We start from the raw sequence: 22,517 nt of genomic DNA on the forward strand, positions 1-22,517 counted from the left end.
GGCCGGTCATCCAACGACCTCGCCGGTCATCGCCTGCGGCCAGGTTCTTGCCGAGATCCGACAATCGCCTAGAGGAAGAAGAGGAGAAGAAAAAAAGAAAAGAAAAAGAAAAAATTTAAAAATTTAAAATTTAAAAATTTAAAAATTTAAAAATTTAAAAATTTAAAAATTTAAAAATTAAAAAATTAAAAAATTAAAAAATTAAAAAATTAAAAAATTAAAAATTTAAAAAATTTAAAAATTTAAAAAATTAAAAAAAATAAGAAAAATTAAAAAAATTAAAATATTTAAAAAAATTGTCTATGTCGCTTCAACGTTGATCGACCATGTCGGTCGGTCGGCGTTCGTAAACAAAATCCAGTCAAAATTGGCCGAAAGGATTGAATTACGCAATGTAAAAAGGTTTAGGACTAAATCGGCATAAAAAATATTTATGACTTTTTGGCACTTTTCCGTCTTATATGGCATGGCTGTATGCTAACATGGACAATACTTAAATAATATTTTAATATATTTTGAATTCTTTTATTCATTTTTTTCTTTTATTCTCTTTTCCTTCATAAATTTTTTTTTCCTTTTTTCCCCTTTTCTCTTCTTTTCTTTTTCTTTTATATTTCTTCATTCCTTTTCCCTTTTTGCCTCCACTGGCCACTGCCCCTAGCCTTAGCCTCAACTAGGCCCTTAGCTGTCAATGCCGAGCTTAACAGATGGTAGATTTATTATAACTATGTGAATTGGAGTTTTTTAATAACACAAAAATAAATTTGGGATAAGTATGACACGGGTGTACTATTTTGAAATATTTGTAGCATGAAAAATAATTTGAGGTCAATGTGATATTGGTGTACAATTTTGAGAATTTTTGTGATATAAGCCCCAAGTGAATTACTTTCCACCAATCATACATGGCAGGGGCCTTGACGATTGTGGAGCATTGAAATGAGGCATTTTTCGTAGCCCAAGATCAATGGGGACATTGTCCATTACAGAATCCTCTCAGAGCCCAGGATTAACTACTTCACCAAACCAAGAGCCATCATCCATCACCAAGCTCGAATAAATGTGCAAGAACTTGCTTTAGGGGCCCTCGAAAACGAAAGAAAGATGCACCCCAAACTCATGTTTTCAATCTTGTAGCTTAAAAGCACATTCCCACGTGCAGCTTTCATTACTGTTTCTCTTTTCTGTTGTTGATCTAGCGTCGATGGTTACACGAAAGCAATGTCCTTGTCCAGGCCCATATCAGGTCTCATCCACTCCAAATTGAGTCATCTATCTATTAATTTTAGCTTGGATTGAGCTTGCAATATGACTAGAGAGCGAAGAGCAGTCTTACGTTCAGGCACTCGACCGAAACAAATCTTGGTCAAGGTATCATAACAGGAAAGTTGCGGGCGTCCAGACAGACAGCAAATCTGCAATTTATTGTCAGTCACAGCACGATCGAAGTTATGGATGTCTTAAATCAACAGATCCATTTATTAAGCGAATGACGAGCAAAAGGGACTAGTCGATGTACAGGGACTGATTGTCGTCTGAATAGAGCGGAGCAAACGAAATAAGAACAAGCCTTGTTGAATTGAAAGGCGAAAAAAAATAAAGAATGGCAGCACAAAGAGCCATAGCTGTGGAATGAAAGGGGCGGTCCTTGCCCGGACAAGGGCCGTTCGTGCGATAAGAACACACCTTGTTGCTACAAACGTTGCATGCACGGCAGACCACAGTCGTGGCCTCGGGTTCCTTGGCGAGTCTTCCACACGGAGGGATTGCCGCAAGGGCGGGGCTTAGCAACTTCCAGCACCCACGATGCAGGAGTCAATCCATAATACTGTTAGGTGGGTTCACTCCGATATGGATAATGCCTAATGAAAAGCAAGCCCAAAATGAATTGAGTCTATATAATAAGTCATATGGAGAACTACTCATTATAGCAGTCAAGAAGTTCTTAAAGACGTAGTAATAAGAGACAAAGAGAAAACGGAAAATTTGGGTTTGGGGATTAGTCTGATTTATATCAAGCTGGCATTGAAGGTCGATTCATGGTTCGATTGAGCTGAAATTTTGTCAGCGTGTCGTGGCGCACTCTTCTTGAATCTGGATAGTTTGATTTTCATTTGAAGCTCCCTACACCAAGTTTTTTGTGAATTGATCAAAACTTGCATTTTTGGTCAAATTTATCCTTAATCTCTTGTAAAATTTAAGCGTATTGTTAAGAATGATGTTATTGAGGTCTTTGCTACTATATATGTCTAGTACATACTAGAGAAAAACTTTGTTCACCCAATTTTGTTGATAATGAAGATTTTTGGATGGACTCTGGTTCTGTGGTTTTTTGTCTCCTCACACCAATAAGATTTTCCACAAAAAAAATTGTCTTGTGTTTATGTGCTTGATATTTATTTTGCTCTACTATATCGGTTCATATTAGGTTTACACAATAGAGGAGATTATTTTATTCCGCTGCGTTAATTCAGTATTGTTGAGGTTGTTACTATTCTCCCATCAAGGACTGCATAGGCACAAAAGTGCGTTGAGGGGGAGGGCCACCTTTGAAGATCAATTTGAAAATAGCAAGGAAAAATATAGAGATGGATTTGAACGGGGATGGCACTGGTATTTTCATTGTATCTTGTGTCGCTGCACTTGGGTGAACGCAGGCTTTATATATCGTCTTCACGACTTTCCTCTTCCTCATTTTTTTTCCCTTTTCATTTCAATTAAGGCGGCTGGTATTGGCATTGACATCCATCCCTACCGTGTTTCAAAACGTGCATCGCAAGTTTAGTTGAATCAAATCAATGCTCGCCTTTGGCAAAAAAAAAAAAACAAGAAGTAAGCAAATAAATATGTTGACGGTTCACGCCTTGTCCTAGTGGGTACAAACAATACCGGTGCTGGTTACTAATAACATGTCGGTCAAACTAATGCTCGGCTTAGGCAAAAACAATAAATAAATACACAAATAAATGGTGCTCGCTCTGTCCTGTCAGATGGAGACCGGATCAGAGGTACAAATGATCAGAGGAGGAAACCAAGACCGGATCAACGAAGGAACGGACCGCCATGTGGTCATGGTGGGGGAGCAAATGGTCACATCGAAGGTAAAGACAGTGCATAATCATAAATTTAGTGATTGTCAGATAAATAAAAATTTAATGATATTAATTCAATTGGTTCCAATTATTTTGTTAATCACTACCAAACTAGTTTCTGAATTAGTAATGAAGCTAAATATAGTGTCCAAATTATTACTTTAGAACTTTATAAAAAGAATTGAGTTGATACAAGGGAAAATCTCAAACAGGTGTGCTTTGGCTATATTTAGGGAAAATCCTAAATAAAGATTTGAAGTATCTTCATTTACTCAAATAAAAACTTAAAGTGGACTTTGTTTCAAATAAGAATCTAAAGTGCTTATATTAGTATCAAAGAAGGGTTTAAAGTGATAATAACCGTTTCAAATAAGAGTCTAGCCTTACCACTGGCAAAAAATTCTGAACGATCAGGGGTTATTTTCGTCCAAATACAAATACAAATTAAATTAAATTAAATTTGATTATAAATTAAAAATTTTAAAATTTTAAAATTAAAAAGAAAAGAAAGAAAAAGAAAATTTTGAAAAATTAAAAAAACAAAATTGCCCTTCGCATTTGGTGAGTTCATGCCTTTTTTAAAATTGATATATGCACTCTATGCCCTTATTTAAAAAAATAATGACACTTCAGATTCTTATTTGAAATAATGTCAACTTCATACCTTATTTGAAAAAATGAGAATACTTCAGATCTTTGTTTGAAATTTTCCTCTATATTTATCCAAACTAATTTTCAAGTCATAAAAATATCAACATAGTACACTAGTGACAAATTTACTAAAATCTTAAGGTAAAAGTGGGGAGGATTTAAGCATACATTTGAAACATGAGGGAGCTCTTAAGGTAGAATTAGTAAGTTTACAATCTTAGTTTATTTTCTTTAGATCTGGCTTCCCCAAAATGACGTCATTTAGGAGATCCATTTATGTTGAATTTTCTCGTCAGAACCACATCACACGCCAATCATCTAACTTGTTTGTCATATGTGTTTCTAGGTCAACCTTTTAACAGGGATATGAAATGGAGGCTCACTTGGGATGAATTTGTTATGTCTATTCCAAGTCTAGGATTTTTTGTGACATGGAAATTAACATTGGTTAAATGTAGAATTGTCAAACGTATGGATCGAGTCATAAATAAACCAAAATAAATTGACCCATTTAACCCTTTTATGACCCACTTATTGTAACACAATTTTCCCAACTCATACCCGACCTTACTTGACTCATTTAATCAAATCCATTAAAGCTTGTTTCTTATGTTAAAAAAAAAAATTGATATTGCTAAAATACTTTCATGCAATACAAAAACTTAATGGAAATTTTTTTATTATTTTTTTAAATCAAGGCTCCTTATTTTTTTGAAAATGTTTTTCAATAAGTCATTTCCTAGGAAAAATAACAATATATTTTAGCGTTTTCTTGAAATCTGAATATAAGTTAGAAAATATTTTCCATTGTTTAGTATGAAAAATCTAATTTGATTTTTGTTTGTGCACTCCTTTTAATATTTTGTTTTTTTACAAAAATAAAAATGTTAATTATTTTTATTTTTAATTGAATTTTTATTTTTATTTTTTCTTTTCCTTCTTCTTTGGCTAATTGCTTGCTAGTGACCAGCCACAAGAGCTCAAGCCTCACCATAGGCCAATGAGTCCCTTGCTTGGTTGGTTGTCAGTCGTCGCCGTGGTTGGCCATCGACTAAAGATGATAGAAGAAGAATTCAAAAAAAAAAAAATTATAATTTTGATTTTTTAAAATATTTTTATAAGGCTAAAGAGGGAGAGAGAGTGTGAGCCTAGTGGATTGGAAATTTGTTATAAACTCAACCTATTTATATCCATTTATTTTAGCCTACAAATTTAAAATTCATTTTAAAAAGCTCTTCAAATTTGAAATGATTCATATATGACCCATTCATGTTTTGAATGGGTCATATATGGGTTTAAAACCCATTTTGACAAGTCTAGTTAAATGTAGCAAAAGTGTATCATGTTGAGATTTTTTAAGTTATCAACCCTACAAAGAATTACTTTCCTGCGACTCGTGGCTTGAGCCTCGATGATCGTAGGGCATCAAAATGAGGCAATTTTCGTAGCCCATGATCCAGGGGACATTGCCCATCTAAGAATTTTCTCAGAGCCCCGGAATCAACTGCTTCACCGGACCAAGAGGCATCGCCAAGCTCGAATGAATGTCAACAGGAACTTGCTTTTGGGGCCCACATAATCGCAAGAAAGACATACCCCAAACTCGAGCTTCATTTGAACTTATTTCGCTTTGAAACTATTTGTGATTTGTATTGATTTGTAGTTAGACTATGTTATTTTTCTCTTATTTATTATGGAAATGAATGGAATATTACTTTCAACCGAAAAAAAAAAACTCAAAGTTTCGTTCTTGCAGGTTGCAACTTGTGGCTAATAGATTAAAAGCGCATTCCCATGTTCAGCTTTCAATACTTATCTTATTTCCGTTGATGTAGTCGTCCATGAATACATGAGGTCTCATCCACTCCCAAATTGAGTCAGCCATCTGTTAGTTGTAGCTTGGATCGAGCTTGAAATTCGTCTTAGCGAATGACTACCGAGTGAACAGCAGTACTTACAACGACAAGGATAGTGACGTTCAGGCACTCGATCGAAACAAATCTAGATCAAGTTATCAAAACAGGAAAGGTGCAATGTCCAGATGGATCACATCAGTCACGACGTGATCAAAGATAAAGATGGGCTTTTAATCAGCAGACCCATGTGAGCCAATAACAACAGTAAACAGACATGGGAACGTACAAGGACTGGATGTCCGAATATAGAGCGAAAACAAACAACATAAAGAACACAACTTGTTGAATCGAAATGCGGAAAAAGAAGAAGAATGATGGCGCGAAATTCCATTGCCGTGGAAGGAAGGAGGCTGTCTTTCCCCGGACAAGGATTCGACCGGTACGAACACACACCTTGTTGCTATTAACCTCGCAAGCACGGCAGGCAATAATTACTCAATTTCGGTCTGGGAATTCTTTGTACTATACCATCCGCTGCAAGGTTAAGTTCGGCCCCGTGTGCCTGAGACATTCCCTTCCAGCATGAGGCTATGGCGGCGACTGGCTTCATGGCTGCCGTGGCTTTGGCGACGATGGGCTTCATGGCTTCGGCGGCTTTGGCAATGATTGGCTTCACAGCTTCGGTGATGATTGGTGGAGACTTCACGGCTTCGGTGATGACTGGATTCATTGCTTCGGTAGCTTTGGCGACAATTGGATTCACGGCTTCGGTGGCAATTGGCGGAGACTCCACGGCTTCGGTGACGACTGGATTCATGGCTTCAGCGATGATTGGTGGAGACTTCACGGCTTGGGCGACTACTGGATTCATGGCTTCGGCATCGACTGGATTCATGGCTTCGGTAGCTTTGGCGACGATTGGATTCATGGCTTCGGTGGCAATTGGCGGAGACTCCACGGTTGCGGTGACGGCTGGCTTCATGGCTTCGGCGACGATTGGCTTCTTGGCTTCCGCGTCCATTGGCGGAGACTTCACAGCTTTGGCAACGGATGGCTTCATGGCTTCAGCGGCTTTGGCGAAGGCTCTTCCTTTATCTCGTGGTATCTTCTCCCTCTCCTCCTACGTGACTCTTCTCTTTCTGAAGATCAATTTAAACAGGGTTGGCATTCTTATACTCATCGTCATAGAACGCAGGCTTTATGTATCGTCTTACGGCTTTCCTCTTCTTTCTTTATCCTTCTTACACTTGAAAATGTGCTTCTGCTCCTGACGTCAATTCGGAGTAGTTGGCATCGATGATCCTTTTAACAATAAGGATTAATTATACTTTGAAACTTGCGTTTTATTCATCACATGCTGAAATGATAACATATTTTGATGTTTTTTAACGTACATGAAAACTGGTTCTTTCTATCTTAAAATTCCATTGAGTGCCATTTGCGCGTTTGTTAATAAAACGCTTATTCTACATTCACATGTTTCAATTGGGGGCGGTTGGCAACGGCATCCGTCCATACCGCATTTCAAAGCATGTATTATAAGTTTAGTTGGTTCGAATTTATGCTTGTGTTTGGCAAACACCATAGATAAATTAGCGAACGGTGTTTGTCCTGTCCTCGTGGATACAAACAATATTGGTGTAGGTCACTACTAACAAGCCAATCAACCTAATGCTCGCCCGTTTAGTTGGTTCCTCTCTCTTCTGATTATGTCTCCGAATCGTGGATTAAAGCCGCGGACATCATCTCCATGCACATATTTGTGTTGAGGAAATATGTCAAATGAATTTGATAGAATAATAAAGTCAGATTTTGAAACGTGATATCATTTTTTTAAAGAAATTATTTGTCCCACAATATTGCTAATGATCACTAACAAATTTTCTTCAAGATACAATAAAGTCTCGATTAAGAATGCTAGATAATAATTCTCGTATTTCTCCATTGTCTTTCAATAGAAACAATTGGAAAAGGTGGCTGTATATCTTTTGAAAGAAAATGAAATTAGAATAGGAAGATCATCATTGAACAAAAACATTTAGTAATATATAGCAAAAAATGAGAAATTATATCTGAACAAGCATAACTTTCCAATGATTAAGAAATTATGTCTGAATAGGTACGAACTTTAAGATAATCATTTGAAGAGAAAATAAAATTAAGAATTAAATAAAAAAAAAAGAACTGTAACTCCTTCGTGAATAGTCGCAATGTTTCAATAAGATGCCATGGTTATTTTTATATAAAAATAAACCGAAATTTAATAATAAAAAAAATGATCATTGGTTAATATCAAATTTCGTCCACATGTGCACTCACATCTTTTCGATGTGAGATAATGCACCTCTTAGTTTATTTTTATAAACAAACTACCACCAATTTGTATGTAATGTTTGAACTTGTAAATCATTATTATAATAATATACAGGCACAAGACTTCGTACATGCTAAATATATACTCATTAAGACTCAAAGGGAAAGACAACAGGAATGGGTCTTCATTGAGCATTATGCCCGCTCATTTATATATGTAGCTTTTCAATTAATCAACTCATGAAAAAAAGAAATTCGAACTTGCATGTCCATTTGAGCTAGCTTAGTGAGAAACAAACAAAAGCTAGGTAGTTCGCTAGTCAAGTTGAAAACAGACGAAGGCCGGGCAGTTCACTCTCGTTTGCTGACATGCATGGCATCTCCATTTCGTCTCTAACTCACCTAATCCTCGGCACCGGTATAGAAAAGAAGTAACAGAGCGCTCCAAGAGGAATGTGAGCACTGGTGCGGTCTCCTGTGCAACCTTGTCATTGAAAGTTAGTCTACAGATTAAATATAGTAAGTAATGTGAACATTGAACGGCGATTTGGATCTTCTTCGATTAATTTCTCTGTTGAATTCGAAAGTCTTTCAAGTCGACATGCTTACCCCTGCGCGGTCCGTTCATTTGCATCGACCATCAGATTACATCGCCCTTTACCTTCACTGAATTGCGATTCCACTGGCAATTTCTCAAAGATAATGTCCATGTCCGACTCCAAACGCTCCTTGGATCACTGTGGTATGTCAAAACTAATATGAATCCTTGGAGTGAAAAAAGAGTGCTTTGACCTCTCTTGTAGCTCTCGCTGATTACAAGGTTTGGAGATTGATGTAATGGTTTTCTATTAGTCTTAAAATGGAATTAAAACCTGCATATATCACTTGCTTACCTAGCAAAAAGAAAATTATACCTATCTCGCATGATCGATGTTCTCGCCTATGTGTTTATATTGGATTTTTTTTTTTTTGGGTAAAGTGTTTATATTAGAAATTTGATTTTCATTAAAATCAACAAATGCTACTATGGAAAAAAATGAATAAAAAGCCAACCAAATTTAGCCAAACTAAAAAATCTCAAACTAGTACATAAGTGACGAATTTGCCAAAAGCTTAAGGCAAAATTGGGGGGAATTTAGGGATTTCAACATATATTTGAAACGTAAGAGAGCCCTTAGGGTAAAGTTAACAAATTTGCAATTTAGTTTATTTTCTTCAAATCCAACTCCCTAATACAACATCATTTAGGAGATCCATTTATGTTAAATTTCCATGTCAAAACCATGTCAAATGCCACTCATCTAACTTGTTTGTGACTATATCGAGGTCAACCCTTTGACGAGGATATGAGACAGAGGCTAATATAAGATGAATTTGTTACGTCTCTATCAAGTTTGAGATTTTTTATGATATAGAAATTTATTTTAGTTAAATGTAACGTAAGTGTATAGCATCGCTGTCGACCAAGATAGGAGTGTAGGATGTGAGGAATTGGGGTTGATGATTTAAAAAATTGCAATTTTTTGTAGATAAGTGATGCTAAATAACAAGAGCCACGCAAGGCATATTTAAATTTTTTTAGTGACCGTCGTATGTACTTGTCGATAAAAAGGGTATAAATACCCCAAGCGTGTTCTTTGTAAAGGCTTACCCAATCGATCGACAAACACGTATTGTTCTTATTTTTACTTCCAATACATTTACTTGATAATGATAAGGTTGATGGGGGTGCGAAAGACACTTATTGCCCGAACGAGGAAGAACTAAGAGGGTAACTATATTAAGACACCAGACCGTGCGCTCTTCCGAGTCGCCCTTTCTCTTATCCCCTCTTCAAGCAACACGGCCAGGGTGTCGCTGCCATCGACGGCCGTAGTTCACAGACATGCCGACTTGAACGAGGTCATCTTTGGGAAAATTACTCGGGAAGGCCAGGGAAGATTCCGGAGCGCTTTGTATCGCGGAAGCCTCTTGGGATTGGGGAGGTACGGCTATCATTCTGCACTTGATCACTCTCTGCGCCCCGCGGGAAAGCTTCGGGAACAGCCCGTTGAAACACCTCACCAGAAACGCTTCAATCCCGTCCTCAGGGAGGTTGTCCAACGTGTTCCCCAGGATCTCGCCGAGCACGTCCTTGCCTTCTACGGGCAATTTGTCGAACAATTCCCCTGCATTACCATCGCCCTCGTTCTCCGGTGGCTCCTGCTTGTCATCACCAACTTCGTTCGTCGCATCTTCATCGACAATGGCTCTGTGCTTAGGCTGAGGGCCTTGTCGGCAAAGTCCATGAGGAAGCCAAACAAGGAGTCGAAGACTTCAGAAGTCTCAGGGCTCCTCTTCCGTTTCTGGGTCTGGGAATCCAACAGAGACACAGTGGTGATCGAGAGGGAAGGGCTTAGTGGCGTTGGACGGATTTGGGAGTCGGATTCTGGCGCTTAAAAAGCGACCGAGAAATCAATTTTCGGGGAATTGGGAAGGACGAAAATCCACGTTTTAATAAAGAAAATAATTCATTGAACGCGCAAGGATAGTTACAGCAAAAAAATCGACCAGTTTCGAATTCATTGGATAAACTAATTAAAAAGATTCAGATAAATATCAATTTTGCAAATTAATTTTCTCGCGAAGTTTGAGAAAGACTGTACCAAACAAAATTTACTTATTTGTAATCGAGATTGAATATCCATAGTCTAATAGGAGTTTGACACTTGACTACGGACCAGCTGAATCAGGAACCGCTCGAATCAGACCAAACTAGCCAATTGTGTCCGATTCCTAAGAATGTTGGTCTGGTTCCCGATTTTAAGGAATGAGCCGGACAAATTACTTTTATCTTTTTCATTTTTTAAATGTCTTACACACATCTTCTCTCCTCTTTCGATCTTTCCTTTACGTCCCATGACCCTCATGACTACTCACCTTTCGGTCTTCCCCCTTTTTTGGGTCACCTTCACCTCTCATGGAAATTCGAGGTATTCTCTCATTTGAACTAGATCGGTTCTGCCGAAATGCCTGGAAACTGAACCAGATTGGAAACTTATCTCCCCTACTACAATCACATGATACTATTCTTTTTTATTCCTGTGACATCTAGCGGAAATCTCAATATTTTTTAAGAATGTCCACATCAATGTCGCCATGCTGTGTAGGACAGCCGAGATTCATGTCCGTGATTTCATGTCAAAATTGGTCAAATTGATTAAATGGGCACAATTGCAAAAGATTTATAACTTATTTGATAATTTTCCACAAATATTGTGGACTAAGACTAATGATTAATTCAAATTTACTTTGTATACAATGCAGTTGATTCTGTACATAAGTTCGTAAGTAAGCTAACTGGTATAATCTTGACATATATTGATTTCTTTACGTAACTGAGATACGAAATGTCCGGTAAAAATTAGCTAAAGGTTCGCCTTTTCATTTTTGTGCAATTTAGGAGGATGGCAAACCAAAGTAGAATTTAAGTATTATTCCTCAAACTCAAACTAAATCAAAGCAAAAAATTCGATTTTGTGAAAGGAGGCTCGTGTTTATACATAAAGAGAGAAAAGATGAGACATTCCTAGGTCATTTCCTATAAGATTGCGGGCGATTTCACAAACCTTGTGATCTATTGATACGTTTAGACGCTCCCATGTCAGACTAAATTAATCGCTCTCTCGTTCAAAATGAATGGTTTTTGAGATTTTAATGACTACATTCTGTTTTTACTGAAGATGCAACAACCCTTACGTCAATTATCGTTTGTTCATGACCACCTCCAGAGGCTATCAGAGGAAAGTTTCAAGTTGGGGTCTGGTGACTTCGGACAATGAAAGCGAAAGACATTATCGGCAACCCATTATTAGTTTGTCATTCAGTGAAGGAAAGAATCCGAAAAGTGAGCCCACACCTCTTGAGTAAGTTCGCCACTCATCTGGAAGAGGGAGAGACTTGGACAAGAAGTTGAATGCAAGTGGATTAATCCTGCTAATCATCTAATCCCCAAAGTTTGATCTGATCCAACGCTATGTCTCTAATTTGATAGATTATCCAAAGATGATGCGCTCTAAGTTAGGAGTGCGTTTATTTCACAGAAAATAAATAATTTTAAAAATATATTTTTCGTAAAATGATCACTTGCTTTCTAAAAAAATGAAGGAATGAAAAATATTTTTATCGTCTACGGAAATATTTAAGGCATAAATTATTGTCAATTATGTAAACATATTTAATTGATAAATGTTTTAAGAGATACAAATAATCCTTTTTAGAAAAATATTTTATAAATTATTTATTTTTCACGAAATAAAGAGAATTTTAACATTGGTTTGGATTCAAATCAAAATCGCATTCTCACATTTAAACTAACTCAAGCCAACCGACGGAATACTTAACCGTCAAGTTGTTGAACTAAACTGAGTTTTCTACCGTGGGACGCACCAAGTTCATGTAATGATTAGTTTCTCGGAGCAGACTGTCATCCGACGTTCAAAAGTCCGTTACTAACCTTCCAACATAAGTAGTTATTGTTTCGAAGCTGTTCAGGAGGCCCGGTTAAATCCGTGTTAATTAAGATATGATTGTCGGAAAAGATTTTGAAATCATTTGACTTCTTCAGCAGTCCCTCCCCTCTCTATAACATAGCTTCTCCTAGCTCCGATTGACCCATCTCTCTCTCCCTTCCAAAGTTTTTCCAAGAAAAACTTCGACATCGACCATGAAACTCCGTCTCTCTCTGCCTTTCAGAATTTTTCCAAGAAAAGCTTCGACATCGACCATGAAACGCAAGTTCTCTCGCTTCTGCAAGGACGTGAAAGCCATTGCCGCCTTCGTCTCTTCGCGTACTCGCAATTCGGCTTCGAGAAGCACCACCATCTCTCCTTTGCTTCCGAATGCGTCGGCTTCGTTTGTTCCTCCTTTACCGGCTTCACTCAAAAACGGTCATCATATTACTTCTCTTGCTCCTCCTACTTCACTTCCTAGTTCACTGCGAACTCGAACCAATTGGGTTTACGAAACCGCTCTTCCCAATCACCACCACCTCACCACCACCCTCTCCTGGTACACAACACCCACCGGTCTCCACGAACTTCTTGTTAGTCTTCACATCATTGGCGGCGATGACCCATGTACTCTCTTCAAGTACAAAGTCTGCATAAACCCCAGCGTCTCTGAGCGGAACAGAGGCCGGGAACTCACAAAGTACGAGAGCGCTGAAATAGCAGTCGTCTGGGATTTCTCCCAAGTTAAGTACGACACGGGACTGGACCCCGTCGAGGGGTTCTCTCTTCTGGTCCTTGTGGACTCACAAGTAGCTTTTCTTCTCGGGGATGTCCCGAAACAGTGTACCACGGTGTTGCAAGCGCTCGATTTCTTTCTTGTTTCGCGAGCAGAGTGTACATTGGCCTACAAAGGCGAAAGGCTCCATGGCATCGAGGCTCGGCTCACCAGAAATGGGCCATTCGACGATGTTCTGATACAATGCAGTGGAGTGGAGACGGAGGGTCTGGAGGAGAATCCAGCGCTGTCTGTTCATATAGGGAAGCAGCCTGCATTGAAGGTGAGGAAGTTGCATTGGAACTTCAGGGAATGCAAACGAAGATTTTGGCGGATGGCTTGAAGGTCGAGATTGCGTGGGATGTACAGGCTTGGTTGTTCAGAGAAGAACAATCCAATGCGAAAAAAAAGAAGAATCCACCAGAATTTGCGACGTTCACTTTCACGACACGACATGGATCCACCTTTTTTCATTGTTGATTCGCATGGACAGATGATACTTGTTCCGAGCTCGTGGTGTGTTTTTCGGGGTTTCTCTTGTACCGTCTTGTGATTGCCAACAGTCACATAGTCTATGATGCTCTCTCTCTGTTACTATTTGAAGATGTAAATACTTATCATTATAAGATTTGTATCCTTCTTTTGATCTTGTTTGGCTGGTGGAGAAGGTGGTGATAAGTTTTCATGGGTAAGAATTGCATTGGTGTTGTCTTTGTTGCGTGAATGTTTGCTTGGATTATAACGATTCAATCTTTCAGATAATTTAAAGAAAGAAAGAGAGGAGGAGAAATGTAAGTCATGAAGTAGAAGGACTTTATTTTCCTTCATTATGTAATGGTACAACAGCAGATTTCCGGGGAAATAAACAGCTATACATTACCACAATATCACCGAAACAAAAATCGAGGAATCAAGCCAAGCAAAATTACAGAGGAAAAAAGAATTATGCTTCCACAAAACAAACAGAGCTCTTAAATTACTCACTCTTACTGAATTTTTATTTTTTTAAAATTCAAATCCAAACGGATATTGTTTTTCCTTTTCTTTTCTTTTTTTAAATTTCTTATAGATAAGAAGTAGGATCCATTATATTTAGGACGTGGCACCAAATTCACACGTACTTTTATATACTAGCATAGACCATGTGCATTTTTGAGAAATTTCATTAACACGAATAATAAGAGGCTTTGTGATAGGGTCCATTGTTGATAATTTCAAAATGAACCATTAATTACTTGCAGCTAATAAAACTTGACGTACGAAAATATGTAGTAAAAGTTTAACAGAGCGACAGAAATTGAATGGACTCCAAATTTTTCGATTTAGCAAGTAGAATCCAAGTCTAGAGTTTAAAGAATTAGATAATGGAATAATCACGAATCTGTGACTGCTTCTACGGTGGTATGTATCATTAGTTGCGACATGAGTTATGCCATTTGAAAGAGGGAATGCTTCTTATTGTCTTTGGATTATCATCTCGTTTCCAACTTTATATCTTTTAGTAAGAAAATCCTCATTAGTCATCACCCCACCTGCCTCCGTTCCGTCAAGCTCTTCTCAGACACCGCAATGGCCATGGCCGTCCCCAACTCGCCGATCACCTTTCCTCCTCGGCAAATTATCCTCATGCTGCCTTAGCCAGCCCATGGTCACGTTTCTCGCTTCCTCGAGCTCGCGAGAAGCTGCTCTCTTCTTCATCTTCCTCATCTTCTTCTGCACTGCCACATCAACCTCCCCTCCCTCCCTCAGGCTCGTTTCAAAACTCCCAACAAGGTGTTTGGAGATTGTTTTTTGTGAGATTTAACGAATAAGGAAAACTTTCAATCACTAATACATTGATTTTTCTAAGCAATATGCGCTAGAAGTGGATTGAAAGTCAAGATTATGCTTATTTAATGTGTTTAAGGAGTGCTCTTTTTAGCTAGTTCCCTTGGCATTAACATACACAAATGCTAGAAGTTTGTGTCATTGTTAATAGGAGAAGTGCAATTGAAATTTTGTGAAATTACAACGAAGTCATGAAACTTTCAATTTGGACAATCAATTCCTAAAATTTATTTCAGTTTATGCAATCACATACCTCCATTAGCTCTGTCCAATTTGAGTGGTAGAAATGCTTACGTGATTTTGTTATTACTTGCACTTTTCCTACGTTGCCATTAAGTCAATGAAAAGTGCAAAACCAACTACTGACACTATCTCCCTCCTCACTTTGATTAAAATTAGATTGAAAAGTTTTTTAAAAAAAAATTGAGGGGAAGCGCTCGCTTACGTGCCGTGATGACGCCATCACCGTGCTAGGGTCGATTGACCCTCACAAGGCTGACCTCGTCGGTATTACTTCTTATTGTTTCACCCCTATTTCTCAAAAAATTAATTTTCACGTCAACATTTATACTATTTAGTCTCTAAAAACTAATAAAAAAAACGATGCATCAAAATAAATAAGATGGGGATTTTCATCGGAGGAGGAAATGAAACTGTGAAATCATGTCTGAAACGTGAATAATACATTGATACGCGAGCACTATTTCACGAGACTCTGCGTGAATGAATCCTCACCGTGCATATCAATAGAACAGTCAAACGTAAATGTAAAAGACAATAATAATGGACAAAAGGGAGCCTAAAGTTTAAGCTCAGCATGGTAGCTTACAACATATTAAGGTCGAAAATCTCGCTACATCGATGACCTGATGTGGACGATAAACATTCTCATCACTAATGATGAATAGCCATATGAAACGTTGCTATAAATTTTTAAACCAACCCCTAAAAGGACTCCTATTATTGCTACCGTTGTTGTTGTTCCGCTACAGTGACCAAGCCTTGATTTAGAGACTTTCTCAACCGTGCACTTCGTTTTCGATGAGCTCGGCCCTGCTTGTGTTGTTCCCATTCATGTGCTCCTCTTAGCACACGATCGCCACAGGCCTGTAAAAATTCGGCTCAAACATATCAGACAATGAAAAACAACTTTGCAGAACGAGTTGAAGGACAGGCCAAATTCAGGAAAAAGAAATACTCCACACAACATTCGAAGCTTTTGCTTACTTTGCAAATATATTGAGTCCACAAGTCTCTTTGCAGAAGATTAGTAGCAGAGCCTTTTGGGGCTTCATCATCAGGCACGATGCTCACTCTCTCTTCATAGAAAGATCTTATACACTGCACGGAAGGTTGAACTACTTGCTTGATCCAGGAGTCTTCTGACCGACCTAAAAAGGGATAACATTACAAGAAATGACGTGAGAATAGAAAAACTGACAGCAAAATGAAATCGTTTAGAAAGGAAATTTGTATACATGAGATAGCTTCTGTTGCATCCACATAATGGATGTTCCACCCAAACAATGTCTGTAGTCGACGGACCCTCCTTTTCTGTGAAACAACAGAAACTCGTCTCACTAGAAAGCACGGCCATAATGACATCAAGCTAGAAAATGGGAGTTGAAAGATCTGAATCTTTGCATGCTTCGGTTCTCAAGCAACCGAATATACATCGGCACCTCAAGAAAGATATGAAAAAAGGGATCCTGGTCTGAAAAAGAAGTGAGAACAACCTTCACTACTTGAACATCACATAAACATTGTTGAGAAACCAAAAAGCATCTGGCTTCAAGCTATTAGACAAACTGAAGGTATTACACGTAACAGATTTTCATAGTATGTACTGAATGAATATCATGAGATGTGTTCCTAGAAGAAGGATTTAGGCTTTGGCACCACTCGGTAGAAGAGATAGATTGACAGAAAAATATACCAAACTTGATGGAATATGAATCATATTACTTACATGCTTCACCACACTATACTCACCTGTCGACGCACAAGTCTTCGAGTGTTTAGTTTAAACTTGTCAACGGCTTCTTGTAATAACACTTTTAGTTTATTTGTCGGCAGGGATGCCAAGATCAACCCAATGTTTTCTTTCAACATACTCTTATCATGAAAACTGCTTGTTTCAGAGTCGCCAGCGTCACCAATGTAAACCTGCAGAAAATCCTCAAATTCTCGAACCCCAATTGCTTGGCGCAGACCTTGAGTGTAATTTGAGTTAGGGCAGTAGATGTCGCAGACTTCATTAAGCAATCCAGCTTCCATCATGCAGTCAACTCTTTGCTCCACATATTGATCGAGAAAAGGAAGACATGCATCCACACATATAAAACAGCAATCGTACTTTGAATTCTCAACACGCCCCCAGTTCTGCCCTGCCACAATGAAAGGAAAGGGTATCCCTCTCTACGTCAGTGCTATGATGTAAGGGGATAAAATTTCATTAACCACTTCTCTAGAGTATGTCTGGAGTGACTTTTACTTTTGATCTTCTATGCTCTTTCAAAAACTGGGGCACATGCATATTGATTTTTCTAATCTTGAGTACCATTATACATATGTTGGCACAAATTCACATCCTTACTTTCATAAATTTTGAAACTTGAATTTTGCTTTAAATTTTGGCAGCAAAATCAAAATAATTACTTTTTACTTTCAAGAAGTCAATAAACAAACCCTATATTTGAATATGAAGGATTATTTCAAAATATTAAAACCTCCAGAATCCAGAGACCGTGTTCATATCAGAAGCTATTTATGCATGAAGTGCAAGAATGTTTACTTGCACTTAAATAAATCCATTCCTAGGATAGCAATAAAACTTTATAAAAAGTTACAGGATAAATGTAGACTGAGGTAATGGCAGCTTTGATAAGTCCTATCACTCATGCCTATACGAGGTCAATTACCAAGTTTTTCAAACACTGTAGATACACCAATCATTCATAGATACAGACAAATATTTTCGATAAAAAAGTTGGAAATAAAATACCCAGAAAAACAACTACAGATTCACAAAACTTACCAATAAAGTTTGTTACTCTGGTGCTTCAAGTTAATGCCACTACAAATATGTCATGTTTAAAAAGGCACAAATGAAACCTAAAGACCAACTGATTAAGCTACTTAAGTACATATCAAGACAAAATTTGTAGATGCACCTAATCATAAACAATTAGCAAGTTGACCAACCTCTAAAGTTCTGCTCTGAAATAGTTCACTGGGAAGGAGCCCTGATTGAGCATACAAATTAAGATATTGATTGACCTGCAAAGGATCCAGCACAATAGCTTCAGTCAAACAATATCTCTCTGCCTATGTGATACAATTTATAGTTACAGAAAAACCAGGAATTCTAAAAAGTAGGAGTATAATAATTTCACCTTATAAAAACTAAGAGGAAAAGGCATAAACAGATAATACAGAGACATGATCCAGCAATACTAATCATTCGCGACTACAGTGGGATTCAGAAAACGCTACAAATCCTTGCCAAAAGTCTGATTTGACATCAGAATTTCCCTATCATGCCCTGCCTTAGGAAGATCTGTGGCAAGGCATGCTTGCATTGTCATTTGGGACTGATTTTGAGTTCATTTCCTATTGAAATGCATAGGTGCTTTGAAAGTCATCAAAATATTGCTCAGTTTCAAGTTCTATGCAGGCAATCACCATGAAGAAAATAATTGCTTTTCCACAGCGGTATCTATAAGTTGCTAAATCCTACGAACTATTTGCTCTCCTGAATTGGCAGAAATTATGAAATTCCATGACCATGAGTCTGCTAATGTGCATAGACCTAAATGTATATGGAAATATAACCTGCTGAACAGGAAAATGTGCAATTGAAGTAGGTGCAAATCAATTCATTGACAAACCCTGTTTTTGTACATTATTGAGTAGAAATTGAATCTTCCGCTTCATTTAACAGCCTAAAATATGTGCATTTTTTTCAAGTACCCTAAATTACATCAATATAAGTTCACAATTGAAACTGAAGCCATACAAATCAATATATTCACCCAATTCTTAAATTCCATATTTTGATTTACGATTGTGTGTTGAATGACAACTACACTAACATCCATACTTTTCTCTGGTTATTCGGATGAATTCTTTGTGCAGCAACTGGATCAATGTCTTTCAAGCGATCGAAGGTGGGAGCCTCCCTGTCTCTATTGAAGTCAACTTCGCAATCGTCATGCTCATCACCTGAGATTCAACGAAGCAATCGTTAATGTACAATAACCGCAGGGGCACAAGCAAGAGAGTAACAATTACCAGGAGTTTCATCTAAATGGCCGTTATTCATGTGATCCTTTGAATCATCCAGAAGAAACGGAGTCACGAGAGCCTAGTTAGCAACAAAGAGATAAAGAAAATTAACCAAACACCTAAAGTGAACAAATTTCTCCAGGGATATACCCATCAAAATCCATCTCCTGAACTACCAATTGCTATAGATCCAAATTGAGTGAAAAGAAGATCAAAAGTTCCGTTTTCCAGCCACAGATACATCGCTGAGATTCACACGGTAGAATCAGGTAGAGCATCATAAGTGCAAAAACTACACAGGACACGTAGAGACATTAAAAAGTCATCCCCATCAGGTATTGGCAACTAAATAATCTCATAGTCCAGAAGCTGAGCACTCACATTCAGTCAGGAAACTAAGTTCAAAAATTGACCTTGACGAGGGATGGACTTAAAGCGACAAAATTTATGCGAACCCATCTTTACAATCTCGCGTTAAGAGCATAAGGTCTGCACACTCTACCTGGATGTAGTAATTTGTACCCCCAACGATGACCGGCAACTTATTTCGAGACAAGATCTCATCAATGAGCTGAAATTCGGGGAAAAAATCTAAGTTCTCAATCTCACCAAAACACAAAAATGAGATTCACATGTAATCGTCGGTCAAAGGAGGCGAACTCACAGGAACAGCAGCGTCCCTAAACGCCTTGGCCGTGAACTCCACGTTCGGGCTCACGGTGCCCAAAAGATGATGCGGCACGCCTGCACAACAACAAAATTCGTGAAAAGCTCCGAAACGACGACAATCAAGGTCGGAAATCAAGAGGGGTTTCGCGGGAATACCTTGCTGTTGATCGAGGGGGACCTTGTTGGTGAGCACGTCGAGGCCGCGGTAGACCTGCATGGAGTCGGCGTTGACGACCTCGACGGGGAAGTGGGACGCCAGGTCGATGGCCAGGCGCGACTTGCCGGAGCCTGTGGGGCCCATTACGACCACCACCTTCGGCTTCCGCCCGCCTGAGGCGGGGCTCCGTCGCCGGGGTTCGAGGTTCGCTCCGGTGCAGCGCCGCCGTCCATCTTCCGGGGTGCGTTCGACTCCTCTCCAGCCTCCAGCCCGGGTAAAAAGGAGGAAATCGGGTCCGCCGACTCCGGGTCGGGCCAAGTATGGACTGGGCCAGGAGTTCATATGCCTTTTGGGCCTATACAGACAAAGCCCTTACATTACTCACTCTTTCTTCTGAATTTTTTATTATTTAAATTCAAAAATAAAATGGATATATTTTTTTCTTTTTTTATAATTTATTCAATTTAAAGTTAAAATCAAAATGGCCTAATTAGCTTAAAATTTCAGCAATTGTTTCTGTGGCCTCAATTATGCCATTTGAAAATATGAGGGAGGGAATAGATTCTTTTTTGAAGAATGTATTTGTTTGGTCTTGCATTTCTAAAGTTTCTTGTTGTCATACGATTTTCATCTCTTTTCCCAACTATATAACATATATCTGTTAATAAGGAGATTTTCATCATTCCTCACCCACTGCTCATACATCACCAAATTCACCACGACGGCCATGGCTGCACCCAACTCGCGGATCACCAGTCCACAACAGCGAAGCATCCTCGCCAAGCTCATCGGTAAGGAGGTTGTTGCCGTCACGCCTCTGAATCGAGAACTGGCCGGAGGCGATGCTAGAGATGATGAGGGGGAGATAATGGGGTGGCTGGAGGGGAGGGAGAGGGGCTCGGTGGTGTTCGTGTCGTTCGGGAGCGAGTACTTCCTATCGAAGGAGGAGATGGAGGAGATGGCGCGCGGGCTGGAGCTTGCGAGCGAAGAAGTGGGGTTCGTGTGGGTGGTGAGGTTTCCTGGAGGAGACGGGGAGACGGTGAGCCTCGTTGAAGCTTTGCCTGAAGGGTTCTTGGAGAGGACAGAGGATAGAGGCATGGTGGTCCAAGGATGGGCTCCTCAGGCCAAGATCCTCATGCACCCGAGCATAGGTATTTCATGCCAACAAAGCTAATATCAGAGTTTAAAATATCAATATCGTCATTATCCTCAATACTGATATCATCAATAAGAAAATCTTTAAGCTTGTTATTCAGGAACTTGTTTAGAAATACTTTAATGAAAGGAACATAGGAGTTTGTTGCTAGGTATTTAATCAAATAGGATCATCCGATTCCTACAAAAACCATCAATAAATTACCTAGAATGGGGCTAAGTGGAGGGAAAAGGCTTTTCCATGATTTGTGAAATGAAAACTATTAGCCCCACACTATATTTTATTCGATGTCGTGAAACCATAACCGGTGATATAACAGGTGGGTTTGTGAGTCACTGCGGTTGGAGCTCAGCATTGGAAGCAATTGTCTTCGGCGTACCCATCATAGCCATGTCAATGCACCTTGATCAGCCCTTGAACAGCAAACTGGTGGCAGATCTTGGGATTGGCGTGGAGGTCCAGAGAGAAGACGGCAGGTTCCGGGGGGAGGATGTGGCGAAAGCGATCAAGCAAGTGGTGGTTCAAGAAGAAGGCGAGCAAGTCCGGAGAAGGGCCAAGGAACTGAGTGCGAGGATCAGGGAGAGGCGAGAGGAGGAGACGAGCGTAGTGATGAAGAAGCTGGAACGACTTTTTGGAGAAGAACAACTTTTGATCTTGGCGAGACTGTGACTTGACATGATTGGTGGACCAAGATTCGGATTTGCTGGTTGATGGCATAATTTATAGAGTTGGCGGCATAAATAAGAGGAGGAATCTGATGCGGGAGCATCCAACAGAATCGATGCGTTTCGGATGATGCTTCACGAATCTGATCTGGTTCTTGATCTTTTCCAAACTCTTCAATTTCCCCGGTTAAAGCAAAAAAGACATAAAAATAAGAAGGCTGTCCAGAGATTTGGACAAGTCGAATACATAGATGTAACCTAATTAGCCACATACTATATATAAGCACTGACTCTTCTTATCAAGGAGACAAGTTTCTTCCTTTCAAGTCTTTATCTGTTATGAACTCAATAATGTTTTCAACCTTGTAGAGACATTCAAATGGACATCCGCACAAATTTTTTGTGGGGGAGACAGATATCGTGGACCTTAACCATTGTTTGATTCAGATCCATTTTGTATGTGATGTAGTTCGTTCAGTACCAAGGTCTGTAAATAGGCTCACTAGTATAGTTTTTGACATATATTGAATTCTCTACTTTACTGCAATACGAAGTGTCTGGTTAAAAATAGCTAAAGGT

At 38.9% G+C, this 22,517-nt stretch overlaps 3 protein-coding genes across 3 annotated transcripts; 2 read left to right on the forward strand and 1 right to left on the reverse strand.

Moving 5' to 3' along the window:
* Positions 1–12,677: 12,677 nt before the first annotated feature.
* Positions 12,678–13,520, forward strand: LOC120289163. The gene has a single exon (XM_039303689.1). It carries the CDS (start codon positions 12,678–12,680, stop codon positions 13,518–13,520), a length of 843 nt encoding a protein of 280 aa, XP_039159623.1.
* Positions 13,521–15,668: 2,148 nt separating this feature from the next.
* Positions 15,669–20,398, reverse strand: LOC104421269 (tRNA dimethylallyltransferase 2). The gene is made up of 10 exons (XM_010033165.3): positions 20,117–20,398; positions 19,956–20,035; positions 19,794–19,862; positions 19,298–19,370; positions 19,107–19,228; positions 18,209–18,283; positions 16,997–17,386; positions 16,483–16,558; positions 16,232–16,395; positions 15,669–16,111 (listed from the first exon to the last, which is right to left on the reverse strand). The coding sequence occupies exons 1-10, from the start codon at positions 20,259–20,261 to the stop codon at positions 15,971–15,973; spliced, it is 1,335 nt and encodes a 444-aa protein (XP_010031467.2). The 5' UTR covers positions 20,262–20,398; the 3' UTR covers positions 15,669–15,970.
* A 336-nt stretch (positions 20,399–20,734) lies between these two features.
* LOC120289014 (UDP-glucosyltransferase 29-like) lies at positions 20,735–22,460 on the forward strand. The gene is made up of 2 exons (XM_039303421.1): positions 20,735–21,268; positions 21,593–22,460. Exons 1-2 carry the CDS (start codon positions 20,845–20,847, stop codon positions 21,940–21,942), a joined length of 774 nt encoding a protein of 257 aa, XP_039159355.1. The 5' UTR covers positions 20,735–20,844; the 3' UTR covers positions 21,943–22,460.
* The last annotated feature ends 57 nt before the right edge of the window (positions 22,461–22,517 follow it).

The sequence above is a fragment of the Eucalyptus grandis genome, chromosome 10 (genome assembly GCF_016545825.1).
Source record: "Eucalyptus grandis isolate ANBG69807.140 chromosome 10, ASM1654582v1, whole genome shotgun sequence".
Taxonomy (NCBI): Eukaryota; Viridiplantae; Streptophyta; class Magnoliopsida; order Myrtales; family Myrtaceae; genus Eucalyptus; species Eucalyptus grandis.